The sequence below is a fragment of the Cnephaeus nilssonii genome, assembly GCF_951640355.1.
Source record: "Cnephaeus nilssonii genome assembly, chromosome: 14".
Taxonomy (NCBI): domain Eukaryota; kingdom Metazoa; phylum Chordata; class Mammalia; order Chiroptera; family Vespertilionidae; genus Cnephaeus; species Cnephaeus nilssonii.
Genome location: NC_137085.1, coordinates 7,782,022 through 7,798,300, shown reverse-complemented (window position 1 = coordinate 7,798,300; position 16,279 = coordinate 7,782,022). Strand labels below are relative to the sequence as shown.

The window sequence follows — 16,279 nt, the reverse complement described above, 5'->3', positions numbered from 1 at the left end:
ACCGGTGCTGCTGCTGGAACTTCCAGAGTTTGGTGTAAACATCAAAAGTTCTTCCAAAATAGGATTGCCACTGCTTCTGCCCATATTGTGGCAAATCTCTGTAAGAACAAATACACGCATTTTAATTTTAAATACCTGCTATTTGGAAACGAAGTCTTGTGATGACAAACTGGATAGATCTAAAAGCATCTGCATTCAGGCTTTTTTTTAATGTTATAATTTTTGGAGAACAGCTCTACGAGAAGGTCCAGAGCGCGTTCTTTCCTATCTCTCCCCTACTTCTGACAGCTAATTCTTAGTGCCCCAGGAGGAATCCAGTGCTCTCTTCCCTCTCCGGGGTGATCTTACAATGTCAGCTTCCAAATGTTTATCTCCACCTAAGAATTCCGCACTTTGAAAACACTGCTTTAGGGGCTCTAGAAGTGAAAGCGCAGGTAGTATTGTTCTCAACTATTCTACCCCTTCCCTACAGGTGAAACGATTGCCCCCTGTCTTTGGGCCTGATAGCTACTGTTCCTCCCTTAGAGACAAATACGCCACGATGAAGACACTGGGCCTGCCATGTAACGTGGGATGGCCAATGAAATATAATTGTAAATTATCTCCACCATATCCGAGAAGACCTAAGAGCTATTCCATGGGTCAGCATTTTCACCTTTCCCTCTGACCTAAGACCAAAAACGGGCTGCTCCTCTGCCTGGAACACAGAGCAAGACACATTTCATATAACTTGTGGCTAACATGGGAGCTAGAAATAAGTCTCCATCGCAGTAAGGCACTATAATTTTGAAGTAGTTACCGCAGGCTTACTTAGGAAAAGTCAATAGAGAAAATGGAACCAGGAGTGGGCTACTGCCATACCAAACACACCATATACGTGAGACTGTCATCGGGAATGAGCAACAAGTAACTGTGACTGAAGACTGGAAAAATGATGACATATATATAACACAGTGGCAGAACTGTACTTCTGGCAATAACTTGGAAAGCAGATAATGTGACTAATGAACTTGTGGATTTATAGGAGAAAGCCAAGAGATGGTATGCTACTAGCCCTGGATGCTCTTAGTTGTACTTTACAAAATGCGAGAGACAAACTCAGAAAAGAACCAGCTGCAAACACGGATGGAAAGGAAAAGAGAAAAGCCACACATTCCAGAACCGGAAATACACAACAGTTTCTAAAGCAGGAGCATAAAAAAGACAATTTGAGAAATGCTAGTTTAAGACTGTGTCGCATCCTCAGGGCAAAACCGAAAGCCTGTGAATAAACATAGGAGAGTGGCCTCTAATATATTCCTTCAGAGGGACAAAACAGATCAAGGAAAAGAATCTAAGGATTTTGCTGACTTGTGGAATTCTGACAAGCTCACGGTATTCATAATAAAGGAAACTAAATCTCGTGAGAGCTATACTGCCAAAGTAATTTGTTTTATAAGGAACAACAATCATTCATTGATTACAGTGATACACTTCTTATCCCAGTCTGTGACTTGTCTTCTCATTTTTACTGATATGAGTAGTTATCAAGCATATCAATCTTAGTCTTTATGTTTAGTGCTTTTAATATCTTTTTAAAGCAATTCATCCATACAATAACACAGTCTTTGTAAAGATATAAAGTGTTGGCTTTCAAATTTAACTCTTCAACATAACCAAAAATAAATTATATCTGAATGATTTTTAAAAATATATTATTTTGGCTAGTATCATCATTGTTCCCTTATACTTGTGTCTTAGCTGTTTAATTTTTTATTCCACTGGTCTGTTTTTCTACTTCCTCATTAACATTCTGTTAATAACTACAGCTTTATAATAAGTGTGGCATGCTTCTTCTTTTTCAATTGGCTATACTTAGTTCCTGGTACTTGTATATGAGTTTTAAAATGAGCTTATCAAAGTTCTAAAACAAAAATCCTAATGATAGAGTTTTAATGACTGACTTAATCTAAAGATCCATTTTGGAAATTAACAGTATAAAAATAACTTTTCATGTAAATAGTATCCCTTTCCATTTATGTTAAAAATATTGTCACTAAATAAATTTTATAACTTTTTCCATAAAGGTCTAATATTTTTTGGAGCCTTTAATGCAAAGTCTCATATTTTTATCACTTTGGTGAAAGATATCTCTATTTTTAAAAAAATATGTATGTTTTTATTGATTTTAGAGAAAGAAGGAAGGGAGAGGACCAATCCCTTCCACTGATGTTGCCAGATAAACTAGTATTTTTATTTTGGAATCTCTACTCCTTTCGATCAGTTCAATTGTTTATCTCTGTGTTAATATCACTTTGTCTAAGTCAATATCCCTATGATCACAACGGGCACTATTTTCAATTAAGAAAAGAAGCAGGCTATATTTCAGAATGAATCCCTATAACCCAAATGTCTACCAAAATACTTAAAATAGAGAAAACCAATGTTTAGTAGTGAAAGACTTTTAAAATATAAATTCTCTCATTTAAACCTCTTTTAACTTTCAAGTATGAAATAAATCTTTATTTATCTCACATAACTAGATAAGCTGAATGTTCTTGGTACATTATACAATTTCAAAGGAATTTGAGGTAGTAGTTTAGATTGGTTGTTTTGGAGGGGAGGGCTGTATATCTTTCCAGATTTTATGCATATACAGTATTAATGTCAAGTGTTAACTTACTATATCATTAGGATTCTTTTCATGTTAACAAATATACACACATGTGCAGCACTGTGTATAATACACATACATGTCTTGGATTGGCAAAAGGAGACCACATACATACACACAGACCAGCTTTTTTAAATTTACTTGGTGAAGGAAACATAATTTCGTGGAAATGAGATAGCTGCAGAGCAGAAGCAAATACAGCCTGTGTTTGTGTAGCTTTTCCCTTGCACCAGTGGTGTGTCATGCTGCTATTGGTGGCACATGCCCTGCAATTAGGCGAGGTGTATGTTGAAGACACTGGATGGAAGGAGGAAACCTGGCACTATGATTCTATCAAGTGCTAAATATTATGAAAGCCCGAGAAAATTATGTGAAATATGATCTGTACAATCAAGGAACTTATTATTAGGTAGAGAGAAAAGACCAACATATATACAGAAAAAGAGAAAAAAAGCACATTAAACACTAAATTATACGGTACTCGGTAAAAGTAATAGAAGAGTATAGAAAAGAGACTTATTGAGGGTTTGAGTAGTGAGGAAAAGCTGCATGAAGATAGATTTGGATATGCAAAAGAGAAAGAAGAGATCATCAGAGAGAGAGGGCTACATAAGATATTTAAGAGAAACAAAGGCAATTATAAGCTAAATGTAGCACAACTCTCGGCCAGACCTCACTCATGCAACTGTGGACAGCGAGTAGAGGACGGCCTCCCTCAAATATCCAGCAGTTGCCTGGGTGGTGGCCATGGTGGGAGGCGACATGTTTCCCATCATCCAACAGGCTAGCTTGAGTCTGTTCATCTGAGACTGGTTGTAAGGATCCGAAGAGCAGTAAAAGAAAGGGCAGTTCGAATATGCATTTTTCTTTTCAAGTCTTTGCATCAAGTCTCTATTGTGCCCTGACAGGTTTGGCTCAGTGGATAGAGCGTCGGCCTGCGGACTCAAGGGTCCCGGGTTCGATTCCGGTCAAGGGCATGTACCTTGGTTGCGGGCACATCTCCAGTGGGAGGTGTGCAGGAGGCAGCTGATCGATGTTTCTCTTTCATCGATGTTTCTGACTCTCTATCCCTCTCCCTTCCTCTCTGTAAAAAATCAATAAAATATATATTTTTTAAAAAGTCTCTATTGTACCATTGGCCAAAGCAAATCTCATGGCCAAGCCCAGAGTCAGTGTGAGAGGGGATGACTTGTGGGCATGGATATAAGGACAGGAATGACTTTTCATAACCTATCATAGAGACCTTATGTTTCTTTCTTCCTTCTTTAATTTTGAAAATAATATATCTCTTGGAAAACAAAGGTACTATAGCCCTAGCTGGTTTGACTGTGGATAGAGCGTCAGCTTGCCGACTGAAGGGTCCCGGATTCGATTGAAGTCAAGGGCACATGCCCAGGTTGCGGGCTCAATCCCCAGTAGGGGGCGTGCAGGAAGCAGCCAATCAATGATTCTCTCTCATCAATGATATTTCCATCTCTCCTCTCCCTCTCCCTTCCTTTCTGAAATCAATAAAAATATATTTTAAAAATATATATATAAAACAAGAAGTAAAAAATACCCTATTGCTTCTCCCCTCAATTCTAGCCCCCATTGCAAATGTATTTTATATGTACACTTAATATATATGTGAGTTTTTCTATTATTTTAAATAAATGGGATCCAACTATATATAAAGTTTTATAACATGCCTTTTTTTATAATATAACATGCCTTTTTTATTTACTAATATGTCATGTTTCTTTAATGAATACAGAATTATATCAATATTTACTATGTACAATCAATATATATATAAAAAGCCCATGGCCCTAATGCTGTAACGACCAAAGACTGGCACAGGTGGGCAGGGCTGTGAGTGTGGTGAGGTGGCGGGCGGGTGAGCGGGGCTGCGAGCACAATGAGGCCATGTGGGTGGGTGGGGCCATGTGATTTTGCATGCTGGGCTTCTAGTGTAGTATATAATGAACCACTTTAACTAATCCCTCCTGATGGACATTTATATTGCTTCCAGCTTTTCCTTGTTATAAAGATGCAATAAACATCTTCATATTTAACAAACTTGAATAGTTATGTGATACTAGAGGCCCAGTGCACGAAATTTGTGCATGGGTAAGGTCCCAAGGCCTGGCCAACAATCAGGCCAATCTGCAGGGCGACTGGCGGGGCACTCAGGGGGCCCCCACTGGCACCTGCTTGGCCGGCCTGGTGCTGCCCACTCGCTGGCCCTGCCCCCTGCTACCGCCACCTGTCACCTCCCTCTGCAGGGCGACTGGCGGGGCGATGAGGGGGCCCCTGCTGGCACCCGTCTTGGCTGGCCTGGGGCCTATGGACAGCTCCTGCGTTGAGCGTCTGCCCCCTGGTAGTCAGTGCGACTGGTCATTCCACAGTTCGGTCGATTTTCATATTAGGCTTTTATTATATAGGATGAGTAAGAGGTAAATTTCTGTAAGTGGAACTGATGAGTTAACAGAAGATTCACATTTCTGTATCAGATGTTAAAAAAATGAGTAAAAAAACAAAAGGTTTTCCCAAAATTTCAGGCACACACAAGGAGAATAAGATAGTAATTGCATTTTTTTAAATCCATTTCCATTATCCTTATGATAAGTAAAAACTCATTTCAGATTACAGAAATTGGTTAACTATAGATACTAGTTTCCACATTTATTGCAAGTTTTCCTCTTTTTCCTGTCTCCAGGGATCTCTAGTAAGAAGCTGCATTAGGAAGAGCTAATCAGATATTTAAAAATGGAAGTTGCTGCTAGAATCTTTAAGACTCCTAAACTAGCTGCTGCCAGGAAGACTGCACTATTATATAAAAGCATTAGGCAGCCACATCACCTTCATGAGACCTGACAACTCCTGGGTGCATCTTTAAAGATACCGTGTAAAGCCGAAACCGGTTTGGCTCAGTGGATAGAGCGTCGGCCTGCAGACTCAAGGGTCCCAGGGTCGATTCTGGTCAGGGGCATGTACCTTGGTTGCAGGCACATCCCCAGTGGGGGGTGTGCAGGAGGCAGCTGATCTATGTTTCTCTCTCATCGATGTTTCTAACTCTCTATCTCTCTCTCTTCCTCTCTGTAAAAAAATCAATAAAATATATTTTTAAAAAAAGTGTTAAAGATACCATGTAAAGTCTTTAGGCCAATTTTCAAGTTAAGCATTTGCCTGCAAGTTCCTTTAAGTTTCTAAAACTGACAAATTTAATAAACCTCAGTTATATCTTATTAAGAGAGAAAACAGAATCAAAACTCTGTGTGTTTTTTTTCAGACTACAAAACTTCAGATAGTTAATGACTGAGTTTTATGGGAAGGAAATTTTGTATAAGAGCTAAAAGCAAATAAAAAGTGATCTAAAGGCTAGAACAAAGTTCCTGACAGTAAGTCATAATATACAAATATTTTATGATTTATTGGCTAAATTCTATACTATTTTCCTTAATAGAACTTAGAACATCTACCACTCCAGTCTAAAGACTTGCTATAAAGATAGCAATTTCCTTTTTGAAATAGGGTTTAAATTTTTTTTAACGTCCTAAAAGGGTAAGTCCTATGATCATCCTTTTTCTAATGAGACATATCATGAAAATTAATATAGAAAACCATTGTAATATGATTAGGGTCTAAATTAAGGTATTTTATGAAGAGTTTTAGACAAATTCCTCTACTATTCAGAGATTGACTCTGGTTTTAAATTCGGAATGTATCATTTGGTCTTTATTACTGTCAGCAGAGATGGGAAATTAATGGTCCATAGAGTTAAACGAAATGCGGCTCTGTGAATTATCCTGTAAGCTAAATGGCCTCATATTTCACTTCTTGCCAAGACACCTGTGTCATAAATTGGCTGCTCTTATTCTTTTCCCACGGCTTTAGAGGAAATGAAAGTATGACAAAGTATGATCTCCCTTTTTTAAAATTTTCAACTCTCAACAAAAGTTAGGAAATTATGGCAGGATGAAGTGTAGAACAGATGATTAAACCTGACTCTCAGAGATGTTTTAAATGTAATGTTGAGATGTCAAAACTTAGGAACTTTCTCCCAAGTTTTTACAATTCAACCCTCTTTACTAAATTGAACCAGCCAAAATCATGGATGCCTACCCCGTACCTCAGAATATGAGTGTGCCTGGAGATGATAAAGAGATAAATTAGTATGAGGCCTTTAGGGTAGGCCCTAATACAATTGACTCGTGTTCTTATAAGAAGGAGATTAGGATGCACAGAGGGACACCAGGGGTGCCCATGCAAAGAGGGACTGCTCCATGAGAACACAGCAAGAAAATGGCCACCTACAAGCCAAGGAGAGAGGCCTCAGCAAGAACCAACCCTGCTGACACCTTGATCTTGAACTTCTAGCCTCCAGAACTGAGACAATACATTTCTGTTGCTTAAGCCACTCAGTTTGTGGTATTTTGTTATGACAGCCAAGTGATAAGGTACCCCTCAAATCCTAACGTACAGGTGGGTGGGGACAAATCAACAACAGCCAAGACCTGCAGGCTATCGGCATCTGTACAGGAAGAGACAGGAGAAACAAATGGGACATCTGATGGGCTGTGCAGAAGAGAACCCCAAAGTAGCTGACTTGAATCCACTGCACAGCACACTGGACCACTGTGAGAACAGAATCTAAAAGTGGGAGCGACTTTGCCTGAGCCAATAGCCACATGTGGCTATGGAGTGCTTGAAATGTGGCTAATTGAACTGAAATGTAAGTATAAAACACTCGGTGTACTTCCAAGACTAAGTATGGAAAGAAAAGGAATGTAGAAGATCTCAATTTTCCTACAGTGATTACATATTGAAATAAAATATTTTTGATATAATGGATCAAATAAAATATATTAAAATTAATTTTACTTTTTTCATTTTACATTTAAAAAATCTGGCTGCTAGAAAATTTTAAGTCTCATTTGTGGCTCACATTAAAATTTTATTAGTCAATGCTTCTTCTCTAGATCACTCTGGTGGCAGTCTGCCTCAAAGTCAAGGGCGATTCTTTTGAGTGGGAAGCCATATAAAATGAAAGTACATGGTACAAACTTGTACAATAGTTTAGGGTATTATTTCTGAATAACATATACCTTACTATTACCAGCTTGTGAAACTTGCCTCTGGGAAAGTATTAATGTTTTGAAGGAGAAGGAAGAGGGAGGGGAAGAAAAAGAAAAAGAGAGGAAGGAGAGGGAGACAATGTGGCAAACTGGTAATTTCTCAGTTATCCTTTCCTCTTTAGGAGCCAGGGCTTCTGAAAAATAAGCTTTGAAAGGAAGCATTGTAGATCATTTCTTCTTTAACATAAAATATTGGAAGCATATTTAATACAAATAATTTCTGCCATGATTTTAATTTAAGACCATTACACTTCACGTTGGTGTACATCTCTGTACATATATACACTCATGGGCTCCAACGCTTATTTTGGCTTGCTGTATTTGCTCCTTTGGAATCAAATAATTAGTGACTTGGAGGCCTCTGCTGTTTCAAAGCACCAAAATCATGGATATCAGTGGTAGACACAGCTGTGTATCTCAAATATGTCTCAAGATGCTGCCTTGTATAATCCCACCAAGTATTCCATGCTGCTTTGTCACCATGGCAACCAGAACCCTGCAAGCACTTGGGCTTTGATCATTTTTCTGACAGTATTCAAAGCTATTTCTAACACTTCATTACTACTGTAACTACATGCAAGAGCTATTTTAAGCACAACACCATTCATTCTGCCCATTTCTCACTCTCTAGACTATGATTCCTTACACAGTAAGTGGAAAGAAGTTTATTTATCATGCACATATTATCAGAAGGTATTTTCAGGAAGAAAAAAAAAAGCTCCATTAAGACAGTCACAGCTGGGAAACTGAAAAGTCTCTGACAACTTGGATGAATGGCTTAATATAAGGTGAAAATACATATCTTTGAGAGTAAAAAGAGAATTTATTATACCCAAATAAGATATTCTATAGGAACTCTCAGGCCTTTCATGCACTGAAATGCACTGTCTCCCTCTGTACATAAAGAGTTAGAGTCTAGGTGAGAGGGAACATGAGAGGTTGCCAAGGTGCTGTATGTTCTATTTCTTTATCCAATTACCAGCCACATGAATGTATTCAGTCTGTAAAAAAACACCCTTATTTATACTTTCCTATAAGTACATTACACTGCAATAACAAGTTTAATTACCAGTGTGTGAACTCAAGAAAGAAAGAGAAAACAAATAGGAAAGCTAACCAAAAGATGAGCTCACACAATGAAAGGAATGCCGGGAACGAAGGGCCAATGTTAAAAGCTGATGCTATTCAGCTGGATTCCCACTTCACTCCATTTCCCCAAATGCAAACACTGGTCCAGAACCACTACCAATATATTTCTTGTTCTCTATGAGCTCTTTGATCCTGTTTTCTATTCAGACCAAAACAAATATAAAAAGGGAGGGAATAAAAAACAAAAAAACCACCTTTTTTTTTTTTTTAAATTATTCCCAAAGAAATTGTCTCTATTTCAAAGAAATGCCCAAAACCTAGTCAATATTTGAAAGTAGAAAGGTGTTTAATTTACTGGGTATACTGGTTAATAATGCAGATTTTGTAATCAAAGAAAACACGATAATTTCAAGAGAAACATCAAAAGTGCTTTATTCAAAGTAATGTCCATCGCTAGCTACACATTTCCCCATTTTTCAGGTAATTTGTGGATATCGTCCCAATAGAACTTTTCTTGTTTTGAGGCAAACCATTCAGAGACCCAAGTTTTCACTTCTTTGTACGTTTTGAAGTGCTGCTTAGAAAGTGCGTGTGCCATCGATCAGAACAAGTGGTAATCTGAAGGGGCAAGGTCTGGTGAATACGGCGGATGCGTTAATACTTCCCAGGTAAGATCTTTTAACGTGTCTTTAACTGGTTTTGAAGTGTGTGATGGTTATGTTATCATGAAGCAAAATTACTTTGCCGTGACCCATTCTGGTCATTTCACAATCAAAGCGTGGTTCAAATTGATTATTTGTTGTCGGTATCAATCAGTATTAACGGTTTCACCTGGTTTTAGAAGCTCATAATACACCACACCTTCCTGATCCCACCAAACGCAGAGCATTGTCTTCTTTCCGAAGGGATTTGGCCTTGCAGTCGATGTTGATGGTTGACCTGGATCAACCCATGATTTTGTGCATTTGGGATTCTCAAAATAAATCCACTTTTCATCGCCAGTCACAATTCGATGCAAAAAAGACTTTCTTTCATGCCGTTGAAGCAACATTTTACTTATCACTTTTCGGTTTTCCATTCGTCTTTCGTTCAGTTGATGTGGTACCCATTTTCCTTCCTTTAATATCTTTCCCATTGCTTGTAAACGATCGGAAATTGTTTGCTGAGCAACATTTAATCTTTCTGCAAGTTGTTTTTGAGTTTGACACGCATCTTCATCCAATAATGTTTGTAACTGTTGGTCTTCAAACTTTTTCAGTTGACCTGGACGTTCTTTGTCTTTCACATCGAAATCATCACTTTTAAAGCGTTTAAACCAGCGTTCACAAGTATCTTGAGATGGAGCATGTTCACCATAAGCTTCCCGAAGCTTTCAGCAGCACTTTTCTTCAAAATAAAGTAATGAATTAAAACTTCCCGCAAATGCTCTTTTTTTTGGCATGAAATTCGACATTTTTAAGCGTAAAAATATCTATGATGTTAACACCTTCAGAAAATTTGACATATGAGGTTTTGAAGCTTGTTGTCAATACAACAAAATAGCATACACATCAAATCGCATATATATCAACATATGTGTAACTCCATCTATTGAAGAAAATCCGTATTATTAACTGCTACACCTAGTATACGCTCAAAGAGCTTTGGACCAGAACTGGAAAGTGGTGTGGAGCATGCCACCGGTGCCTCCAACCCCCATCATGGGGAACTCGGTCACAGACCTGCGGGACTGATAAACAGAGGCCTTTCCCATTGCTTTCCAATCAAGGACTAATACTGAACAAAACACTTTCATTTCTATAAACAAGCACAGAAAATACACAACTCAAGTGCACCAGACTGAGAAAATGAGCACCCCCAGAGGGAAGAGACCAAATGGGCACTAAGAGCAAACAGGACTCACCACATTTATTTAATACAGAATTTTTTATTTAAAAAAAATCATTTAATATATATTATTTTTACATTTAACTACATATCATAGGCAACTTTTCATTTATATTTTCACCAAAATCTTTTTCAATAGTTTTATATATACCATGTGTATATGTAAAATGAATTTTCTTTTTTTTTAAATTATTTTTTTAGTTGATTTTTTACAGAGAGGAAGGGAGAGGGATAGAAAGCTAGAAACATCGATGAGAGAGAAACATTGACCAGCTGCCTCCTGCACACCCCCTACCGGGCATGTGCCCGCAACCAAGGTACATGCCCCTGACCGGAATCGAACCTGGGACCCTTCAGTCCGCAGACCGATGCTCTATCCACCGAGCCAAACCGGCTTCGGCAAAATGAATTTTCTTTAAAAGTGAAAAGAAAAAGAGTCAAAATACTAATCTCTTAGTAAATCATAGACCTGCACTGCCACTGGCCACACTTCTCTCAAACAAAAACCCCAAAACAATCAGAGAATATATATGCTTATTCACCACAGGTACATATTTTTGTAGAAACAATTAAGCTTGTTTAAACTGAAGAGGGCCCTTCACATAATACCTAGTTTTAAGAAAAGCAGTACTGCAAAAAAACACTGATATAAAATGACGAGATGAAACACATATGGGAGACAAATTTGAGACATGAGAGGATGCTCAACATCATTAGTCATTAGGGAAATGCAAATCACAACTCCGTGTGGATATAAAACTGAAACTCATAGACACAGGCAGACAACAGTATGGTGATTATCAGAGGGAAGGGCATGGGGGGTAGTAAAGGGTAAAGGGGCCAAATATATGGTGATGGAAGATGATTTGACTTTGCGTAGTGGTCACAGTGCAATATACAGATCATGTATCATAGAAATTGACACTTGACAATGTCACCCTAAAAATTTTAGTAAAACCCACAATGAGATACCACTTCACACCTCCTTCGATGGTTATCATACAAAAGACAGATAATAACAATTGTTGGTGAAGATGTGAAGAAAATTGAACCCTCATTCACTGCTGGTGATGTAGCCTCTTTGAAAAACAGTCTGGAAATTCTTCAAATGTTAAATATAGAGTACCATATAACCCAGTAATTTCCCCCCCTAGGTATATACTCATGAGAACTAAAAATATATGTCCACACAAAACCGTGTACACAAATGTTCATAGTATTATTCATAGCAGCCAAAAAGGGAAAATAATTCAAACATCCATCAACAGATGACTGAATAAACAAAATATGGTAAATATGTACAATGGAATATTAATCTATAATTAAGAGGAATGATAGCCCTGACCGGTTTGGCTCAGTGGATAGAGCGTCAGCCTGCGGACTGAAGGGTCCCAGGTTCGATTCCAGTCAAGGGCATGTACCTTGGTTGAGGGCACATCCCCAGTAGGGGGTGTGCAAGAGGCAGCTGGTCGATGTTTCTCTATCATCGATGTTTCTAACTCTCTATCCCTCTCCCTTCCTCTCTGTAAAAAATCAATAAAATATATATATTTTTTTAAAAGAGGAATGACATACTGATACATGTTACTACATAGATGAACCTCAAAAAATAGTTTATTTTGTGAAAGAAGCCAATCACAAAAGACCACATATTGTATGAGTCTACTTATATGAAATGTCCAAAATATGTAAATCCATAGAAACAGAAAGTTGATTAGGGGGTTAGGAACTGGGGGCAATGGAGTCACTGCAAATGGGTATGGGGTTTCTTTTGGGGTGATTAATGTTCTATAATTAGATTATGGTGATAGTTGCACAATACTAAGTATACTAAACCATATAATTGTAAACTCTGAATGGGTGAATTTTTATTGTATGAAATATAGCTCTATAAATTGGAGGGAGAAGAGAAGAAAAAGCAGGGCTGAGAGATTCAAATAGAACACAACAGTACAAAATTATTTACCCACTACACACAGGAACACATCAACAAAGACAGATGTGGACAAAAGTGCATATAGCTTCTGCTGCCAGTCTGTTCAGGGCATGCACAGCTAAAGTAAAAATAACGCTGTCTAAAACACTCTGTCATTACTGTAGTCAACAGATATTTTATCCAAAGAAAAAGAAAGAATAAAAGAAACAAGCAAATAAACAAGTGTACAAAGATTGCAACGGGAGAGAGGCCCACATTCACCTGCATTATGCATTTGTAGGCTCCTTAGCCTTCCATACCCCAAAATGTAAGATCAGATGTAAATCGGGTATAATGTGGACTAACGTATATAAACCCATGGAACAACAGCTCTCCTTAACTCGAGTACAACACTAAGTTACCCTCTTTTCCTATTGTTTTTTCATCTGAGAATGAAGAAACAGTGTCAAAGGAAAAAAGCATGATCACTTCTAGTACAGGTATTTATGCAACATTCTATCCGTAACTTTCAGAAAGGTACCATACTTCAGCCACGGGGGAAAATACACAGAACTAGAGGAAAATGTAAGGTATCAGCAGTCCACTCACCTTAACCCATTGAACAGCTGCTTCGATTTATCCAGAAGATAACAAAAATCAGTGACTGTTTTCCTCTCTCCCTGTGGGATGTCATCTTCAGCACCTCCCGAGGTCATGATTTCTTGAAGAGCAAATTCAGTCCTGCAAGAAAACACATGTCCATTACCCAAGAAGGTGAAAATAAAAAGAGAAACAGACTGTAGCTATACCATCTGATAACACTTTTTTTTCCAAGATGGAGAATTCTTCTGATTACATGCAAACCATCAGATAGTTTAAATGTACGATGGTGTGGGAGACCAGATAATCTCGTATTATCGGGGGGAATGAAAATTGTTACATCCATTTGGAAAGAGAGTTTTAGAATATTCTTTCATCCAATAAATATTATAGTACCTGGAAGGACTATTACATTCCAGGTACTCCTTTACATGGTTCAGAATGAAAAAATGTTTATCTTTTTAACCTAGTTATCTATTTGTTCCATTCTACAAATCCATTCAGAAAAATAATCCTACAAATGGAAAACATAGGTATCATGTCTTCTTTATCCATTTATCTACTGAGGGACACCTAGGTGGCTTCCATATTTTGTCTATTGTAAATAATGATGCAATGAACATAGGGGTGCATAAATCTTTTTGAATTAGTCTTTCGATTTCTTTGGATAAATACCCAGAAGTGGGATTGCTGAGTCATATAGTAGTTCTGTTTTTAATTTATTCTTTTTTTATTTTTAAATTACAGTTGGCATACAATATTGTATTAGTTTCAAGTGTACAATTTTAATTTTTTTAGGAATCTCCATACTATTTCTTATAGTAGCCACACCAGTTTACAATCCCACAATAGGGTTGTCTGGTCTCTCATCCCAATGCTTAAATCTATGGGTTCTACCTCTCTTTTCCCTTAAACATAGATAATAGTATTTAAGCCACCCTCTCCAGTAATTAGAAATCACTCTTTGAAAGGGATTACAAAACCCAAAAGAATCACTAAAGTAAATTTTTAAAAATGAACTTTGGCTATCAGATCTACTTGTCAATGAATGATGCTGATTATTAGATATTTGACTTTGGGAGTGTTATTGAACTTTTCTAAGCTTCTGGATTTCTTCAATTCCAGAATGGGAATTATAATATTTACCCTTCATACAGCTATTAATAAGATTCAATTAGATCATATTCATAACATTATAGTCCAGAAAGGGCACACTGTTAATAAAAGGCAGCAAATATTAGAACTGGTAATTCTGGGAGCTCGGATACAGCAGTGAAGAAAACAGGCAATAGACAGAGTGTATTTTCTAATGAAGAGACAAAAATTTAAAAATATAATATCCAGGTGGCAAGATGTAGTATGAGGGAAATACAGCAGAAAGAAAGAGAGTGTGATCGGGGTAATGTTTCAGTTAGGATAGGTGAGGTGATACTGAGAAGGTGGCATATGAGCGGAGCCCTGGGTGAAGTGAAAGAGTGAGCCAAGTACTAGTAGAGAAGAGGGAAGTTCAGGCTCCAGGTGCAAGGAACAAGTACAAGGTGCTGAGGCAGGTATATACTTGTTATACTGAGGAATGACAAGAGGTTTTGTCTATAAATAAAATACTTTAAAAAACCACCAGCTCTTTCTAAATAAATTAATATGAATAAGATTCATGATACTGCTTTTCAAGTACCACAAAAAGGAGACAGAGAAGACAAACCCAGATGCGCTTTTCCCACGTCCAGCATCCTGGTACGGGCTCAACCTGCCCCTAGCCAGGTATGCCTTTTTCTAACTGACAGTCCACCTAGAGGGACCGCCTTTTTCTAATTTGCACATAGGTACCGTACAGGACTTCCCTTCCAATAGAATTTATTGGCTCTACAATCATCAAAGTGGTGTTAATAAGCCTGTCGACTCAGAAATGGAAATGGACTAATTATGTTGAACTAGATTCTATAATGACAATCATTAAAAAGGACTTATGATGTGATATAATCCCAACTTTCACTGTCCTTATCTTGATATAGATAAAAAGAAATCAATCTAATAAGTTAAAATAAGGCCATGTGACATACACTGAATCTAGATTCTAAAACCCAGGTACAAGTCCCAATTGTGCCGTTTTCCCCCAAAGTCACACAGCTAACAGTTTAACCGAACTTAGCTTCCTCATTTGTAAAGTGAGGATAATGAATGCTGCCCTCTCTCACCAGGCTATTGTGATCAATTCTATTCAAATGTAACCATATCTTCTTACTAAGATATCCAGTAAAAAAGCAAAATGCAATTATATTACAATACAAGTAGACAATGTTTTTATTAAGGAAAAAGACCATGTGCATATCAATAGACTTTAAACTAAAAAGGGTTTAAAAAATCAAATAAATAACACCAGGCTTCCACATTAAAAAATAAAATTATCTGCTGCTGAGCAGTTCCAGCTGTTCCTGCTGCTTATCACCACCGAGAGGTCGGAATGTGCCGTGGTGAGGACGTACATATAAAGACAGATAGCATGACGGAAGGTTTCTTACAAGAGGACCCGCGTCAAGTTGCTAGAGTCCTCCTCTCGTCTGGGTTGAAAATTATTCCTCTGTCAGGTCTCTACTGTTGGCAAACTCAAGGCCTGTCCTTAAAAACAAGGGGTAGTTACTGGGGCAGTTATTCTGTAGCCAAGTACTTGACTCAGCTCAGCTGTCTTATATCCTAGTTCTTCCAGTACATCCATCATCTCCTTACTAAACTGTAAGCTACCTGAAAGCAGTAGCTGTCTAAAAAAGCTTTCTGTAAAGCGCCTGTGAATACTGTCCCCAGATAATTCCAAAATACCAACTGATCAAAGGTAGTGAAAAAGTTCGTGTTCCTGCCATCTGACAGGCATTGTTCCCGGTGCTGGAGACACTGTGTGCGTGCGTGTGTGTGTGTCCATGAATTTATTTATACCAAAGATGGCCGAAAGTGACTGTGGCAGGGACTTGAGAATCAGCAAAAGCTGGGAATGTTCATAACTGAAATCCAGGAAGGAATGAATGC

The 16,279-nt window shown here is 37.9% G+C and overlaps 1 protein-coding gene across 4 annotated transcripts in view; it reads right to left on the bottom strand.

The window, feature by feature from the left end:
- Nucleotides 1-16,279, bottom strand: part of SCAI (suppressor of cancer cell invasion) — an 80,801-nt gene that overhangs the window by 37,169 nt on the left and 27,353 nt on the right. For all 4 annotated transcript variants that reach the window (XR_013814454.1, XM_079789770.1, XM_079789771.1 and 1 more), the window contains 2 exons: nucleotides 13,271-13,402; nucleotides 3-98 (listed from right to left, as the gene is read on the bottom strand). Coding sequence is in view for 3 of the 4 variants with exons in the window: in XM_079789771.1 (XP_079645897.1) it covers nucleotides 3-98; nucleotides 13,271-13,402 (228 nt within the window). In the remaining variant the exon portion in view is untranslated. The remainder of the gene's footprint in view (nucleotides 1-2; nucleotides 99-13,270; nucleotides 13,403-16,279) is intronic.